This window comes from Strongylocentrotus purpuratus, unplaced genomic scaffold (assembly GCF_000002235.5).
Source record: "Strongylocentrotus purpuratus isolate Spur 01 unplaced genomic scaffold, Spur_5.0 spur5_scaffold_20, whole genome shotgun sequence".
NCBI classification, from domain to species: Eukaryota; Metazoa; Echinodermata; class Echinoidea; order Camarodonta; family Strongylocentrotidae; genus Strongylocentrotus; species Strongylocentrotus purpuratus.
This window is the reverse complement of record NW_022145606.1, coordinates 47377703-47394963: the sequence shown is the minus strand read 5'-3', so window position 1 is coordinate 47394963 and position 17261 is coordinate 47377703. Positions and strand designations below refer to the sequence as shown.

The following is a 17261-nucleotide window of genomic DNA, read 5'->3' as shown; positions in this document are numbered from 1 at the left end:
GTAAAGTCAATACGGGCAGATTTATTTGTGTATTACGAGCCGGACTTTGTTGCATGAAAAATACCCCTTTACCAGAGATTTTGGGAACATGAATGCGGTCTCTCCGTTCCCGGAGTGAGGGGGGGGGGGGGGGGGGGGTTGAACCCTAATGCTAGCCATACATATTGGATGAAAGGAAGGCCGAAGCAAGACGTAGGAGCACTGCATTGACGCACGCTTACAAACACAAATCACAGTTTCATGTCAACACAGATAGACATTGCTATCTACATATATGTCCACGTATGTACAGTATTCATTTGTTAAGTTGCTAAAAATAGGACCAATTACATCATGTATTCTCCACTTTGATGGTGAACTTGGATAAATTGAAGTGAATTATAGCCATTATACATTTTCTTGACCACGTAATTAAAACCTTAAACTTTCACAACTTTTGCATGCGATTACGATTAGCAACATTTCAATGACTGAATCACTATACTATACTTCGTAATTATATGAATTTTGAATCAATTTAAAACACTTTTCATTTTTCAGGTGACTACAAAGGATTTGCAATAACGGTAGTTTCACTTTGGGCAATTTTCTCATTTCACAGAACACATAAATGTTAATAAATTACATTACTTCAATAGAGAAAATCTCACAATTTCTATGTCTATAGTTGTTTAAAACATACATCCTATTATCATACATTGTCCTTTCCTTTCGATCAATAATAAGCATGCACTTTTATTAGCAAAAATACATATTTGCACGCTACTCCAACATCCAAAGACAACTTGCAATCAATTGCAACTTTCTTGCGACGCTCCATGAGTTTTGCATGCAACCTGTTCTTCGGAAATAAGAATACAAACATACACTGCGCAATTTTTTTAAATAACTTTATACGTCATACATACACACAACATATCAATGACTTTGTCAACATACTAATGTAAAATTGAAATACACGCACAATTATCAATAGATAAAGACAAAATGTTGGAGACCCATGTTTCCTGTACGATGATAAGCCTAAAATGGCCTGAAACAGAGGACTGACAGGGTCTAGAGTCTGGTAGCAGTCCGAAAACGGGTATTCCTGATTTAAGAGAAGAACAATAAAACTGGAATTAAAGCTGCGAAGGAGTTATCTCCTCCTTGAACGTCTTGATGATCGAGTTGGCTTTTCTTCCTCTTCCTCTTCTTCTTCTTCTTCTTCTTCTTCTTCTTCCTCCTCCTCCTCCTCCTCCTCCTCTTCTTCCTCTTCTCCTTCTTCCTCCTCCTCTTCTTCTTCTTCTCCTTCATCTTCCTCCTCTTCTTCTTCCTCCTCCTCTTCCTCTTCCTCTTCTCCTTCCTCATCTTCTTCCTCCTCTTCCTCTTCCTCTTCCTCTTCTTCTTCCTCCTCCTCTTCTTCTTCTTGCTCCTCTTCTTCAAGATATTTATTCCAGAGGTCACGACCGGCTTCTAGATGCCATTTGATCAGGTTCCCACAGTAATCCTTGGTCTTGCGGACTTGCTGCAAGATGTAGTTGTCCTAAAAAAGATAAGAATGAGAAAAGGGTGTTTGTGTATAAGGCAGCCTGTAATCAGCGGTGCCCCACAGGGTGCAGTGTTGGGTCCGTACATGTTCCTTGTACTGTGTACAATTATACAGGGTAATAGATAATTGGAGAAAGGGCTTTCCATCAACTTCACAGAAATTTTATTATGGCACCTATGGTATATGGGTACCTGGTAGGAATTAATTTTTTGAAATGCTAGAGCGCGTATGGCAGCCGTGCTAAAGCCAGGGTAATAATCGGGAGCGCCAGGAGGGTCAAATCTGATTGACATGAGTGCTATACAAGAACCCACTATTATTATTATTATTATTATACAGAGCTCTCACTTCCCTTTTTGTTAGCCAAGCGACCTAGATAATTGCTAGAATTTACAACGTACACTGAGAAGGAAAGACAGCCAGAGAAAGATGAAACAAACATGACGATGATGATAGTAATGGAATTGCAACCACCACCACCACCACCATCCAAGAGAGTGAAAAGAGAGAGAGAGCGAGAGGAAAAGAAGAGAGAGAGAGAGAGAGAGTGAGAAGGAACAGACAGTGAGAGAACGAGAGTGAGTGAAAAGAAGAGAGAGAGAGAGAGAGAGAGAGAGTGATTGAGAAGGAACAGACAGTGAGAGAGCGAGAGAGTGAAAAGAAGAGAGAGAGAGAGAGTGAGTGAGAAGGAACAGACAGTGAGAGAGTGAGAGAGGGAGAGAGAGAGCGAGAGAGAGTGGAAAGAGAGAGAGAGAGAGTGAGTGAGAAGGAACAGACAGTGAGAGAGTGAGAGAGGGAGAGAGAGCGAGAAAGTGAGTGAGAAGGAACAGACAGTGAGAGAGCGAGAGAGAGTGAAAAGAGAGAGGGTGAAAGAGAGAGAGAGAGAGCAAAAGAGAGAGAGAGAAAGAGAGAGGGAGAGAGAGTGATTAAGATGGACTCACATTTTCATACATCTTGGCAGCATTGCTGAAAGTCAACTGCATATCATCAAAGAATTCAGGATACTTGGAATAATCCTTTCCTTCACACTTTGTCTTCATCACCTGTAGATCCATAGGGTTCTTGATCAACTTCTTATAATTTGGAACCTGACATAGTAAAAGAAGAGAGAGAGAAAACAAATAATAATAATAATTCTACATTTATATTGCGCACAACTATGGCGACATATAGGCACCTTGGTGCACAGATCTGCATATCATACACATTACAAGAATATGGTCAGTAATCAAAATTCAACAGCACAAAGATATTACAAAATGAAAAGGTGACAAATGGTCAACATAACTACAGATATACTACTAATAACCAAAAGTAATACAAATTATTCTAACTAATAATCCTAACATTAACAGTACGCCCTATTCATCAACAAAGTCTTCAATTTTTGTTGAAAGGTTCTAATTGATGAGCTCAACTTCAAGTCCAAGGGTAGGGCATTCCAGGCACGTGGGGCAGCAACGCAAAATGACCTATCACCCCCATGATTTTTTACACCGCGGTACTGTGTACCGGTCAACATTTCCTGAGCTGAGACGTCTTGGAGGCTTCCTCCATTCTACCATCTCCATTATGTAGGTCTAATCCCTCCTGGCCAAACTAGTGCAGACAGGCTTTAAAACAAGAGTTCTACTAACCTCAGCTTTAGTAGGTGGCTGTCTGAGCGGTTTGCTGTCCCTGTATTTCAGCATCCTAGATATAATGCCATCAGCTGCCTGCAAGGATTAAAAAAAAAAACATAGTCTTTAGTCATTTTATATATACAGTCAAACATGTCTATAGCGACCGCCCAAGGGAAACACAAATAGTGGCCCTTGTAGACAGGTGGCCGTTGCAGACAGGTTGGTGTTGGGCTCTTGGCAGCCATTTTGATTTTTAATAATTGACTGACAGCGCGCCGCCCACTTGCAATAAACAGAACAAATGAATGAGACTGTAAAGAAAATTGTCCAAAATGAAAAATAAAATATAAAACTAACAGAGAAACAAAACCAAGGAAAGCAATTTTTTCATTTAGCAATAAACAGAACAAATGAATGAGAGACTGTAAAGAAAATTGTCCAAAATAAAATAAATATAAAACTACCCCCTAGACAACTACCCCCTAAGACAACCACCCTGTAGGACGACTACCCCCCGGACAACTATCCTAGGGCATACCTGCCGACCTTTGAAGACTAAAAATAGTGAGGGAGGGGGGTGACCAAGTGGGGGGTGGGTGTGGGAGAGAGCTGTCCCCCCTCCCACTGCAGGGGAGTTTTTGGTATTTTCAATATGTCGGAATGCCCTTTTCCTTTACTTTAAACTCATTTTTCAACACTTATGCAACCCCCTCCCCCCGCAAAAAACAAAACAAAACAAGGACTGGAGGAGGAAAAAAAAGGGCTGTGCATATGTGTGTAATGAGGTACTCGAGTACACTCCCAGATTTACAGACGAATACTTAGGCGCCACGTTTTTTTTTTAATTAAAAAAAAAAAAAAAAAAAAAAATCATTTTCATCATGGTTGATCAACTATGGTAGAACAACAACAGAAGTATCCCAGGTCCGTCACCGAAAAGTCACACGATTTTACCTCGAGTTGCATTTGATTTAGTTATAATAATAATAGTAAACAATGCTATTTTTAAAACCAAAGATGACAGACAAACAGAATTCCGGACATTCGGTCCCAGTTTCTGAGTGGTGAGTTGACAGTGATTGAGCTGGGAAACATTTTTACCCACGGTACCATGCCTGCGCTCTCCCGGGCACGGCCAAGCGTCGGTCTGAAAATACCAGGGGAGCGGTGGTGAAAAAAAAAAAAATCATAATTTTGTGACACAAAATCGAAGGGGAATTTAAAACAAAAAAATTGTAATAATTACGCCAAAATCGTAGTAGTTGGCAGGTATGCTAGGGGGTAGTTGTCCTAGGACCAAAACTAACAGAGGAATAAAACCAAGGAAAGGAAAAAACACAATCCCCATACCTCTTTATCTAGTTTAGGTAATCTCTTTGCTTTGGGCGCTGGCTTCTCACGCCCTCGTTTTACAGGACGCCCTCTAGTGGCCCTCGCCGGAGGAGCCTTCTTCTTGACCCTCTTGCCCTTGACCGCCCTCGTCACGCGCCTCCCTGTGACCTCCTCGTCCGATTCATCATCGTCATCATCCTCCTCATCGTAGTCAGATTCAGGGTCGTCTTCTGAGGATTCTGAGGATGGGTCCGAGTCGATCTCGGCGTAGTTTCGGTCTCTCCCGGTACGCACGGTGATTGGCTGTTAAAGAGAATAATTCAATTCAAAGATGAAAACAGAAGCATAGTGCGCTTTGTATCTCGGAGTCAATCTCAGCATAGTTTCGAATAGGGTGGGTAGGTAGTGTAGAACAGAGGCAGAAGAGATCGATAGTTGATTGAATCTGTCACATACATAACTCCATCCCCCCCCATTTCAAATAATGGACTATTCATTTTAATTCAACTTACTGCACAAGCTGGACACATCCATTCCCCAGTAGGGAAGGCAGAAAAGATCGATACTTGATTGAATTTGTAACGCACATAACTCTCCCATCTCCCCCATTTCAAATAATGGACTACTCCCTTTCATTCAACTTACTGCACAAGCTGGACACATCCATTCTCCAGTAGGGAAGGCAGGTAGCGCAGGACGGAGGCAGAAGAGATGGAAAGGCTGATTACACTTATCACACATGATGACTTTATCCTCGTTACCCTTCCGTCTGCAGATCTTGCATTTCGCGTTTGCGGCCGACTTTTCCCATTTGACGGAGATCTCGTAAATACAGAGAAGGATGTGTAGCCGCGAGAGAGACGTGGCTTTGTTCACGAGCTCACGCCACCTCACAACCCGCTCTGACTCAATTGGCTTGTCATCTATAAGAAACACAAGTAAAACAAGTTATAAGATAGATAGTGGTGGTTATTTTATCTGACAGCTAAGAAAGCAATAAATGCTTGTAAGCAACTAGAGGACTGACGGCATCAGGTCCTCTCCGAGGGACCTAGTAATGAGAATTAGTGCCTTACTAAAGGGCACTAGCGCATCGACTTGGTTTAGAACCCGGGCCACCGGATTAAAGGGAAAGTCCACCCTGAAATTAAGTTAGTTTTAATGGGAGTAGAAAAATGAGAGAAACAAGTCAGTGAAAGTTTGAGCAAATTCCGATTAAAAATAAGGAAGTTAGGATTTTCGAAGTTGTGATCAATCAAACACAAATTGGCAACTCTATGACGTATCATGCGAGCTCAACTTCCATTTGCTCAGTACTAAAAAAATCTAAAATTTTCATTTTCCCTCAAGAAAAACTTCAACCATACATGCACCCTAAATATAATAATTGCAAATATGTTTCTATACTCCCCCTGCAAGGAACAAATATATATTCCGTCATCAATAACGAAGAAAACATGATTTTATGGAATATTATGCACAAAGCAAATGAAGGAGAGCTCGTATAATAAGTCACAGAGTTGCCAATTTGTATTTGATTGATCACAACTTTCTTATTTTCATTCAGAATTTGCACAAACTTTCACTCACCTGATTTTCTTATTATTCTGCCTCTATCGAAACAAACTTATTTTGGGGGTGGACTTTCCCTTTAAGAGACCACTGAGCTACCGCACCTCCACCCTTGTTTACACTCATCAGGTTCTGAAATGGGTCATTCAAATATCTTGGACCAAATAAGAGACTTTGAGTCAGCACATACAAAGACATGCACTGGTACAGTCAAACCTGCTTTAGTGACCACCTGTTAAGAAAGATCACCTGTCTACAAAGACCACATTTTTTGCCTCCTTTGAAAATGATTTCTCATTGAAACATGTACTAAAAGAACCCGAACATAAAGACCACTTTTCTTGTCCCCCTTGGGTGGTCTTTATAGACAAGTTTCACTGTAATTATAAAAGGAGAAAGTGAAAGACACAAGAAAGCCAAAGGAAGCCATTCTGGTGATCACCGCTTCATAGATTTCAGACAACCGGGGGGTGTTTCACAAAGATCCTAAGTTGAACTTATCTCTAAGTTGAACTTAAAAATTATGGAAAGCCGTTAGCCTCCTTATAAATATTTTCTAAAAGTTATTTTAAAAGGCATAAAATATTGATTCAAATCATTCATATTTTCTATTACCATGGGAGATTTCATGTTCTTGATGTGGAATTTATGAAAAGTCTAAAATACTTGAATTTTCGCTTTTTAATATATTTCATTACAAGGCTACAAATGGCTCTCCATAATATTTAAGTCCAACTTAGAGTTAAGTTCGACTTAGAATCTTTGTGAAACACCCCCCCGGTATGTGTCCCCTTCTTTGGTCATGTTCTCTTTCTCCAGATGGCTTCTCAAATCAACTGAAAAATAAGACTAAAGGTAGATATGGAGGTGCAGGCAGACTGGTTGTCTGACATCTATGCAGACCTGCCAACCTATGCAATTCAAAAACTGTATTCTGTAATCCCCAAAGTTGTATTCTTAAAAATAAACACGGACTGTTACGCAGATCAATGCCTCTTACCGTTCCTGCATATAGGAAGAATTTTTTTTGATGGATCATTGGTTGAATATGCATGATTTCGTCACAAATGAACATCCCCAAATTGTCGATGCAAGATGCTTGTAGGATACTTTACAGAACAGAATAGGCATTTTGCCATTGATAATGGCACACACTAACACAAAATAAAATATGTTTGTGTTGTTGTTGACAATCATATTTATTGAGGTAAATTGTACTGTTGTTTGTTTCTTCTAAAATCGTATAAAATACTACTAAATCGTAGTGGTTGGCAGGTTTGTCTATGATGTGGCAATAGCCAGACCAGCAGAAAGAGGTTAGCAGCGATACAAATCTTTCTAGAGACTTACCTTCTTCTTGGCTGTCATCTTCGTCTTCATCTACATAGCCATAGATAGGTTTATTAGGCTTGGGTTTGGTGGGGGCCATCTTGCCCTGCAGAAACTTGAGATTTACACAAGCTTGGCTCTCAATAAGGAGGGGTTTCTGAAATTAATGAGAGATTTGAAGAACATTGTTACCAGGAGAAAATTATACAACAGGCTTGCGGGTGCACCATGTGTGAGAGAGAGGGAGGATTGAGGAGTCCTGAAAAGGACTCTTGGTAATCTTTCTTGAGGGTGTGTAGTCCTGAAAAGGACTGTTGGTGTAGTCTTGAAAAAGACTGTTGGTTATCTTGCTTAGCTTATAGTTCTAAGGAGAACTATAGTGCTTGGAGAGGATGAGTGGCGGGAGTGGCTCGACGTTTCGAACAGGTTGACTATCCGTCGTCAGGGAAAAGTTATTCCTAAGATGAAGAAGTTAGTACATTCAAATACACTGACATATAGTTGTAGCGGTTTTACACCGAACTCATCACACTAATGCCTGGTCAACACTTCACCAACACCTTACTAACACTTTCCTTAGATTAGACTTAAATTCTGACACCATATCATGACCATAGGAACACTTCCTCACATCCTGCTCACACCTTTTAACACCTCACTAAACACTTTAATAACACCATAACAAAATCTTACAGCTTACAGACACCCTCTAACACCTCACTAATCACTTTAAGAATACCATAAACAAATCTTACACCTTACAGACACCCTCTAACACCTCACTAAACACTTTACTAACACCTTAAACAAATCCTACACCTTACAGACACCCTCTAATACCTCACTAAACACTTTTATAATACCATAACAAAATCTTACACCTTTCAGACACTTACCAGCTCTTTGAGCTTTGTTGCAGAGTCTAGTTGTTTCTCCCATTTCTCTAGCTTGGAGACCCCTCCCAGGTTTCCCTGTCTGATGTGTGTCTCAATGTCCTTCAAGTCCTCCTTGAACGAGTCCAGGAGCTCCCGCGGACCGTCAGAATCACGAAGCTCAGGCCCAGATCTAGATGGAAAGAATGACGACATTTCTTTAAAGCCCCACTGCACTACTTTTAGCTACATGTACTTGCGCCCTCTATATAGCAAACAGCGCCTAATTGGTGCCTGTTGGTCCCCCATGATCCCCTTTTAATTGAGAGCTGATTTGATGAGATAACCACCTGTCAGTGACCATGCAGGGAGGTCTAATCCCCCTGGCCAAACTTGTGCAGACGGGCTTTAACTGCTATAGTGCTACCATTTATAAAGACAATCTTTACTTTGTCAACAGAAACAAAGAGAGAAGGGGATGCAAAGGTGAAGTGATGGACGAGAAACTGATTAAAAATTAGAAAAAAAATACAGAATTAAAGGACTTCACATTGTGATTATAAATATGGAAAGGATATTAGTAAACATCTCAAACAGAGAGAGAGAGAGGGGGGGGGGGGGGAGAGACAACTAGACAAATTGGCAAAGAGGGGAAGAAAAAAAGAGTTTACTGCTAGAATTGTTTTTGTTTTTTGTTTGTTACCTCCTAGCAGCCATGACAAGTTTTGAAACTTCACTGTGATGTTTCTGAATCTTGGCAAAGAGGGCGCTCTCTCTAATCCCCTGGTTGTCTAAGGCTACGAGAAGACTCTCCAACTCTTTGACAGTGTCGTACTGGAACCACATGTTCTGACCAATCTTAGGAACTCTGCATATGGAAAAAAGCAGTCAGCATAAAAATAAATATAACAATTTTTAACAATGTTTCCAGTTTTACAAATCTGAGATGCGTGGCCCAACGTGTTATCAGTGTCTGTGATGGTGTAATATGGTGTAATATTGAAGCCCTAAAAAAAAAAATCTAAATGATCATGAAGTGCCTCAAAAAGTAAATTTTGATTGACAGGTTGTACCATACTCATTTTCCCCAATAGACTGTAGTGTTAAAAAAAAAAAACACGGGTTTTTGAAATTCCGAATTCCAATCATAAATATCTTGATAATCAGACAGGCGATCGGCTTGTAAAAGTGGATTCTTGACTGACCTAAAGGTTTATAACTATGATTGCAGCATGAGCTAAATCCAGGGTTTTGTTCAGAATCTGAGAGGAAGATACCCAATCCCTTTAATGCTGTATTTCGAAGCAGAGCCAAGATACCACAAGAAACCAGGAACTTTCATGAACCGGAGCTGACCACCTTTTTCGCGACACAAAACATTTGCCGATAAGCCAGCTCATAGTTGCAGTCCAAGCATGAGCAGATAAAGGTCATTGCAGACCAAATTATGAAATACACAGAGACAAATACTGGATACGTGCTCATGAAAGTTATGCTATCATTATTCATTTATGCACAAGTAGTGCACTACTTGATACACAGGCGGAAGTATTCTTTGAAAAGGGGAAACAAAGGCTATTTGTGTAGCACCTCCATTGCTGTAGGAGTGATTATTTTAAAATTTACAAAGTAGGATCTCTTCATGCCTTGAAGATCTGTGGATATTTGTGGTCATCTGGGTCATTTGCTGACCATGAAAAAGAATATATCTATATGACAATAAAATAGTTACATATCATTGTGAGAAATCACACTTTTACCTTAAACCAAATCCTAAAGTATGTCCTGCGAACAGAAAAGTATTTTTTTAACTGAACTGTATCTAGGTATGCATTTGACAAAGGCCTCCCATGAAATGAGACTCAAATTTCTCTTTCCAAATCCTCTTCTTAAAGTTGATCTTCGTCTTTGTGGAACACCCCCCCAGATCCAGTATTTCACACTAAGTGTAATAGGTATGGATTTGACAAGGTAATCCAACGAAATGAGACTCACGTTTTCTCTTTCCAAATTGTCGTCTCCTCCCCCTCTTCTCCAGACACCTGCTCAACGTCCATCCCGTCCTCCTCCTCGTTGTCTGTCTCACCGTCGAGCCGAGCGGAATAATGGATGTCCTTCGAGGCCCAGCCCTTCTCCACGAATAGTCCAGGGACTACCGGAGAGAAGAGCCAGTATCGGCTGTGGTTCCGGTCGTAGCCAATCGGGTGTTTCCGTAAGACGAGCTTGGCGTTTGCGATTCCCTCCTGGAAAAAGAAAGAAAAGAGGATGGGTGATTGGTGGACTATAACAAACTTCCCCAAACAGGGGGCTGTTTCACAAAGACTAAGATTGACTTAAAGTTGGACTTAACCATGGCAGGCTGTTCATGCCATTAGTTACTCTAACCATTCCTGGCATTGGTTTATCAAGGGACGTACAAATCATTGTCACAAATCTACGTTTTTTTATAGTAATTATTAAAGGAAAAAATATTACATTTATTTGAGAGACCAATGGTGAGAGCGACCAGTGGCATGAATGGCCTGCCATTGTTAAGTCCAACTTAAAGTAGATCTTTGTCTTTTCAGGGTTCGTACATTTACACATTTTTAAAATTCCATGACTTTCCAGAGCAGGATAATGAAAATTTCCATGACCCTTTTCAATGATGAACATGTCTTAATTTAAAGCGTACAACCATACATCATCGCAATACTAGGGAGCAAATCACAAAACTATAAGGCGCACCCTTATTTCGAAGATCCCCCCCAAACAAAAACAAAAAAAAATCTGGAAAAAAAAAAATCTGTCATCTTTAGTTTAAAAACAACATTGTTACTAGACCTAGGTCTAACTTAGTTCACAAGCACTTTAACTGTGCCTCGTATAATGAAAGTGAAAGTATTTTTTGAACACTGAAATAAGACGCGATCTGATCTGGTTAACAAAAAGCCACCACAAAAAAGGCCAACATTGGTCTTTTTGTTAACATCAGAATCGGCTCTTATTTCAGTGACAGCGTTCGAAAATACTTTTATTTTATTACGAGGCACAGTTGAAGTGCTTGTGAACTAAGTTAGACCCAGTAACAATGTTGTTTTAAAACTAAAGATGACAGAATTTTTTTCCTCCGAGTCCGAACAGAAATGTGGACAGGCTAGTTTTCGCGTGGTGATTCGTTATCCCCTGTGTAAGTGAGCTGCATCATACAGGTGAGTGAGCTGAAGACACGGGAGAGCTTCGGCCGGCAAATGCCTTGTGACAGGGCATAATTTATCGAGACTGAAGAAAAAAAAACTGGAAAAAAAAACTCTCTTCCTTTCAAATTAGGAACGTAGTCTAACTTCAAATAGTAGATCCTATTCTTTATTTGCATTATGTAATTCATGTTGAGACACAGAGAGTTTTGAAAACCACTTAAATGTAGCATTTGAGGACTCAAATATCCTGTACCTGACTATATAAGGCGCACCCCCGACTTTCGATATTTTGCTGACGGAAAAAAGTATGCCTTAATTGCGGACCTTGGGGAAAGCAGCAACCACGAGGCTAGGCTAGCTAACTGGCTGTATGCTCGCGCTCGCACAATGGACGCCAAATGTGGAATCAAATGCGATTCAGGGTTGCGATATTTGAGTAAAGAGCAACACGATTTTTAAAGGGGTTCTTAAGAAAACACGAGTGGCTCATGATGCATAGTTATTTACATTTAAATTATTGTTTTATGAATATTCTGTGGTTAAACCCGGGGTAAAAACACCTTCATTCAAACTTTTAATCAAAATCAAAGCACAAGCTCGATCAAAAAGTAACCGTACAGCGTGCATGCAGCACTCGTGTATGTACACACACCGGCACCACACACCGCACCTGTCACTGCAAGTCATTTACGCACACAAACATGAAAGACACAATAGACACGATACTAGTAGGTCCTAAAGATATTGCGTGTAATTTATTACGAAAAAGGTCCTGTGAACCACAGATTTTATAAAATGTTTTTTCCTTTGTTCACAAGACAAATTAAATGCCATTTTAACAAACATCTTGAAAAAAATAATTTTTCCCTGACTAAAATGTAATGTCTTTGAAAACAATATACATGGGCAAGAATGTTGTTGAAAAATAGGCAAATTTTGATCAAAAATCAATGGTTTTGAATCTCTCAACATTTTATCCTTTTCAGGATTTAAAAGCTTACCGTATTTCAAGAAACAATTAAAATGGTAGTTGTATAGTACATACCTTGAAGGTCTTCTCGAACTGCTCCTCTGCCTTTTGTTTCTTCATCTCCTCCTGGTCCTTGAGACGTCTGCAGAAGGATGGAGGGTGAGAAAGAATAGAGGATGAAAAGGTGTCGAATTTACCTTGTATATTTTTTATTTTATACAGCAGTGTTCAGAAAGAGAGGGGGATCTAGAGTTCACAATATTAGTTTGATCGCTGAAAATAGGAATCATTCCTCCAAAATAGAGGTGTTGCGGTCTAGTGGATAAGTCACCAGACTGCAGATTACAAGGTACTGGCTTCGATTCATGCCATCACACTAATGTCATGTCCTTTGGCAAGACATTAATCTACATTTGCCACTCTCCACCCAGGTGTTAAATGGGTACCCAGTAGGATGCGAAAGTTAATGTGTTTGGATGACAAGTGTGCACTTGTAAAATGGCGACTGGCTGGAATGCTCCCCAGGGAGTGGAGAATGTGCATACATTATGTGCGGGTAAGACTGAATCCGATGACCGGGGTAATAACATTTACTGTGATGCATTTTCAGTATTATCAAAATAGGAATGGTTGGCAGCTGTGCCAACCCTCTCTGATCATGGACACCATCTTACCGTTCCTTCTCAATCTTCTCCTGGACCTCTTTCTCAGCTTTGGTCTTTGCCACCATGAGCCGCCTCCGCTTGACAACAGACGCAAGGTCCAGGCTCTCCTCTTCCTCCTTCTTCGGTTCCTTCTTTGGTTCTATCTTCGTCTTCTTCCCTGCCTTGGGAGCAGGTTTGGTAGTTGCGCCATCTAGAGCAGAAGAATATTGTCTTTGATAAAAGTGGCTTCTGGGAGTACAAACTGATTAGGGTTGGGAGTTCCCACTTTGTCTATTTTTTTAAAGGATGACTATTATTATTTAGTAGCAAAAATGAGAGTGCAGTATTACATTCATATTGTGAGATGTATCTGCCAGATATTAGTTGTTAATTTATCTTCATTGTCATCATCACTACCAACATCATCACAATCACCACCACCATCATAATAACCACAACCACCATCATTATCATTATCACACCACCATCTTCATTCATTATTACCACCACTAACGTACCACCATCATCACCACAACCACGATATTCATCATCATTAACACCATTACCACCACTAACATCACCATCGTTATATCATCATCATCACCACCACCACCTCCGGTCATTGTCATAACCATCATCATTATCATTATCACACCACCATCATTATATCATCATCATCATCACCATCATCATCACCATCATCATCACCATCATCATCACCATCATCATCATTATCATCATCATCATCTCAACTATCATCATCACCATCATCACCATCATCATCACCATCATCATTATCATCATCATCATCATCATCACTATCATCATCATCATCATCATCACCACCATCATTATCATCATCATCACAACCATCATCATCATCATCATCACCACCATCATTATCATCATCATCATCACCACCATCATTATCATCATCATCATTATCATCACCACCACCACCACTTCTGGTCATCGTCATCGTCATAACCATCATCTCCATCATCATCCTCCTCGTCTTTCTCCTCCTCACCTATTTTCCCACCATTTTGCTCCTTCTCTGCGTCTGCTTTTGCCTTCTCCTCTTGTTTCTTCTGTCTCTCCAAATCACGCTCTTCCTTCAGTTTCTTCTTCTCCTCCTTCTTTATGTCGTTCTTCTCCTTTAGAGTCTTCATCTTATCCCTCCTGCAGATAAAAAAGGTGGAGAAGGAAAACAATTTGTATTGATTGATTGAATTGGTTTATTGATTAAAAAACATACATTCAAAATAGTTGCCAAAGACTGGAACAAATCGAATTTCCAAAAGATAAAACATAATTAAAATACAAAACATTGAACATTTGTCAGATAGAATACAGTAACATGCAAAGGAAGGAATAACTTTGCACAAAAAAAATATCAACAAGAAAATGAAAAAAGACAGGGGAATTGAAAGGACAGACAAGATAATAAAAGCTTGAAATAGAAGAAAAGGGAGAAATTTAGGTGAAGAAATCAAAATGATTTAAATACTTGAGACCTGAAGATCAACCTACTTATAAAACAAACAGAAATAGGTAACAAGAAGAACAAATTAGTTCTTAAAATGAAATTTTCACAAACACCAGATGAAAAATTGCTTTTGAGTTTGGTATTTGAAAATGCAATCCAAGGTTGTAAGTGACCTCATCTTTCAAAGTACAATGTATATGTAGATTTCCTTTTTATTCCAAGGGGGGGGGGGGGGGGGGGGGGGGTCTTTGTCTATTTTTTCTTAAACATTCCCTAATGATTTCCTCAGATTTTTTCCCCTTCTGTTTCCACTCAGCATATTTCTCAATGAAAAGTTAATTTCATTTTATGCTTATCATAAAAAGGGAACTTAAAGATAAAGGTGAGTTCTGGTCATGTGAAAGAAAAGGTGTGGAATGGATCAGAAACAGTTGATCATGTAGCATGTACGAATTGGTGTGTACTGCAAGGTTCTAGAGTCATTAAAATCATAATAAATTTGGCCCAGTCTTGGTAAAGTAACAAGCACTGTACACAGTAAGATATGTATGGGACTACACAAATTATGTCGGGGTTACCTACCTCTATTTCCTTATCTTTCTATGCTCATTTCTCAGCCAGCATGCATTTTCTACCGAAATGTTTGGCAAATGACATTTATTTGTAATCTTGAACATTCAGTGTAAGTTTTGTTTGATTCTGTGAGAATTCATTTTTTTTTTTTACCAGAACTTAAGTTTAGGATCCACAGACCACAGATACGAGGAAATACTTTTTCATGATCACATTTACCACAACAAGTGATCTTTAGTCTGAAAAGCAGTACCGGTATCATGAAATCCTGCTGTATTTCCTTTTCAAAACCAAAACATACGTCTCCTTGCCTCTTAAAGTACTTGATGCTCTTTGATCCTTTCAATGCATTAATTGCAACTGAAATCCAAATTTGTAGATTATTTATTGTATGACTGGATGTACAGTATTCACTCTATTCTTCTGGGCCTGGGGGGGGGGGGGGTGTTTCACAAAGATAAGATTGACTTTAAGTTGAAATTAACTACGGCAGGCCGTTCATGCCACTAGTCGCTCTCTATTTAAATCATATATTTTATGATATATTACATTTGGAATACTTTAATATTTCCTTTAACATTCGCAATGGCAGTAATATAATTATTTATATCCCACATACTAAGAATCTTGCTCTACGATTGGTCAAAAGTAAATCACGTGAGGAAAGATAGTCCGCCCATTATTGATGGGAGAAGCAAAAAGTTTGTTACACTGTGTAGATAGTACTACTATCTACACAGTGCAACGCACTTTCATTGAAGATAGAGGTACTATCTACAAAGGGCTACGCACTTTCACTGAAGATTATCCAAACGCGCACTATAACAGGCGTAATTAAGTGCGCATTACCAATGAGCGCAATTAAAGAAAACACATGCGCGCACCGTACCCTCAAGGGGTTGGGTTAAAAATTTTGGTGTGAATTTGGGCTTAGGTGTCTTTTATGTAGATGCATACACATCTTTTTCTTTTTGTAATTAAATTGTTTTAGATGTGGAATATAAAGCAAATAATCACCTTTTGGTTTTCAGGCGATGGCAAACTATCACTTCCTCGTCGATCAGAATGTAATTACATGTAAATTGTTTTAGATGGCCTCGGAAGATCGCCTTGGAAGTGATAGTTTGTCCCATCACCTTCACCAACGGTAATTATTTGCTTAATAACAATCTGTTCAAACTACCCTTCACTCACTCTCACTCTCTCTCTCTCTCTCTTTCACCACAAATCTACTTTCATGACCAAAATAAATCAACTCATCAACTCTCTGTACAGTATGAAAGGTTGCGGCACCAACAACAAGGAAATAACAATGGTGGTGGGGCATTGCCATTCGAGCTATCACGTACACAAAAATATTTCTATTAATAAATCTTGTATTTCAAAAATAGATCCTGAATCAGATATAAGAGTGCCAATAATTAACGAGGAAGAAACCTCTCATGTTAGCTTTTCTCATTAGTTTCAGGAAAGCTTGATAAATCATTGCTGACTCTTTTCACGTGTGGTACGTAGAGGTCACACGATTTTGCGTGCACTTGGAGAGCAGCGCTTGATTGAGGAACTTTCTGCTCAAGTTTCAGGAAAGATTGGCACGTATTCTGCGTCTCTCTGCTTATTTAGCTGATGGTTAGGTCCAGCTTTCCATATGATATAGCAGGAGTTTCTCAACAAGGAAGCAAAGCCTCACTTGCTTTCTCCTCAAGTTTTTAGGAAAGATTGGCGCATACTCCGCGTCTCTGCTTACGTATTGCAGGAGTTTCTCAACGAGGAAGCAAAGATTTGCTCGCTGGCTTTCTCCTCACGTTACGGGAGAGCAATGGCGGATTCTTGGCGTCTCTCTCCATGCATAGCTCATGGTGTGTTTTAACACCAACGCTACACTAGTTCTAGAGTGATGTTTGAATCATATTGTTTCAGCGATTTACAGCTTATAGAGCAAGTCATCACACGATGTAAGTACCCTCGTAGTAAACCAAGCATTTCTTTGGATAGAAAATTGAGATTTGTAAGTTCATATGTAAACATAGGACAGTATTCAATAATTCAATTCAATACTTTTGTCAAAAATATGAGTATTTTATTCAGTTAAAGCTTTTGGCTATTAAAGGGCATAGGGTCAACGTAAGCAGTATTCTCAAGCTACAC

General features: G+C 39.5%; 1 protein-coding gene across 1 annotated transcript; it reads right to left on the bottom strand.

Annotated features, from left to right (window-relative positions):
- Window positions 1–1056: 1056 nt before the first annotated feature.
- On the bottom strand, window positions 1057–14223 carry LOC115918905 (tyrosine-protein kinase BAZ1B-like). The gene is made up of 13 exons (XM_030994012.1): window positions 14082–14223; window positions 13082–13262; window positions 12483–12549; window positions 10254–10501; window positions 8962–9126; window positions 8283–8451; window positions 7408–7543; window positions 5131–5408; window positions 4504–4788; window positions 3169–3246; window positions 2473–2619; window positions 1413–1525; window positions 1057–1090 (listed from the first exon to the last, which is right to left on the bottom strand). Exons 1-13 carry the CDS (start codon window positions 14221–14223, stop codon window positions 1057–1059), a joined length of 2043 nt encoding a protein of 680 aa, XP_030849872.1.
- Window positions 14224–17261: the final 3038 nt, after the last annotated feature.

Coding starts and splice junctions, on each gene's coding strand:
- LOC115918905 (XM_030994012.1), bottom strand. CDS start 14,223: ATGAAGACTCTAAAGGAGAAGAACGACATAAAGAAGGAGGAGAAGAAG. Junction 9,127..10,253: donor ACAATTTGGAAAGAGAAAAC/GTGAGTCTCATT, acceptor TTCCATATGCAG/AGTTCCTAAGATTGGTCAGA. Junction 1,091..1,412: donor AAATATCTTGAAGAAGAGGA/GCAAGAAGAAGA, acceptor CTCTTAAATCAG/GAATACCCGTTTTCGGACTG.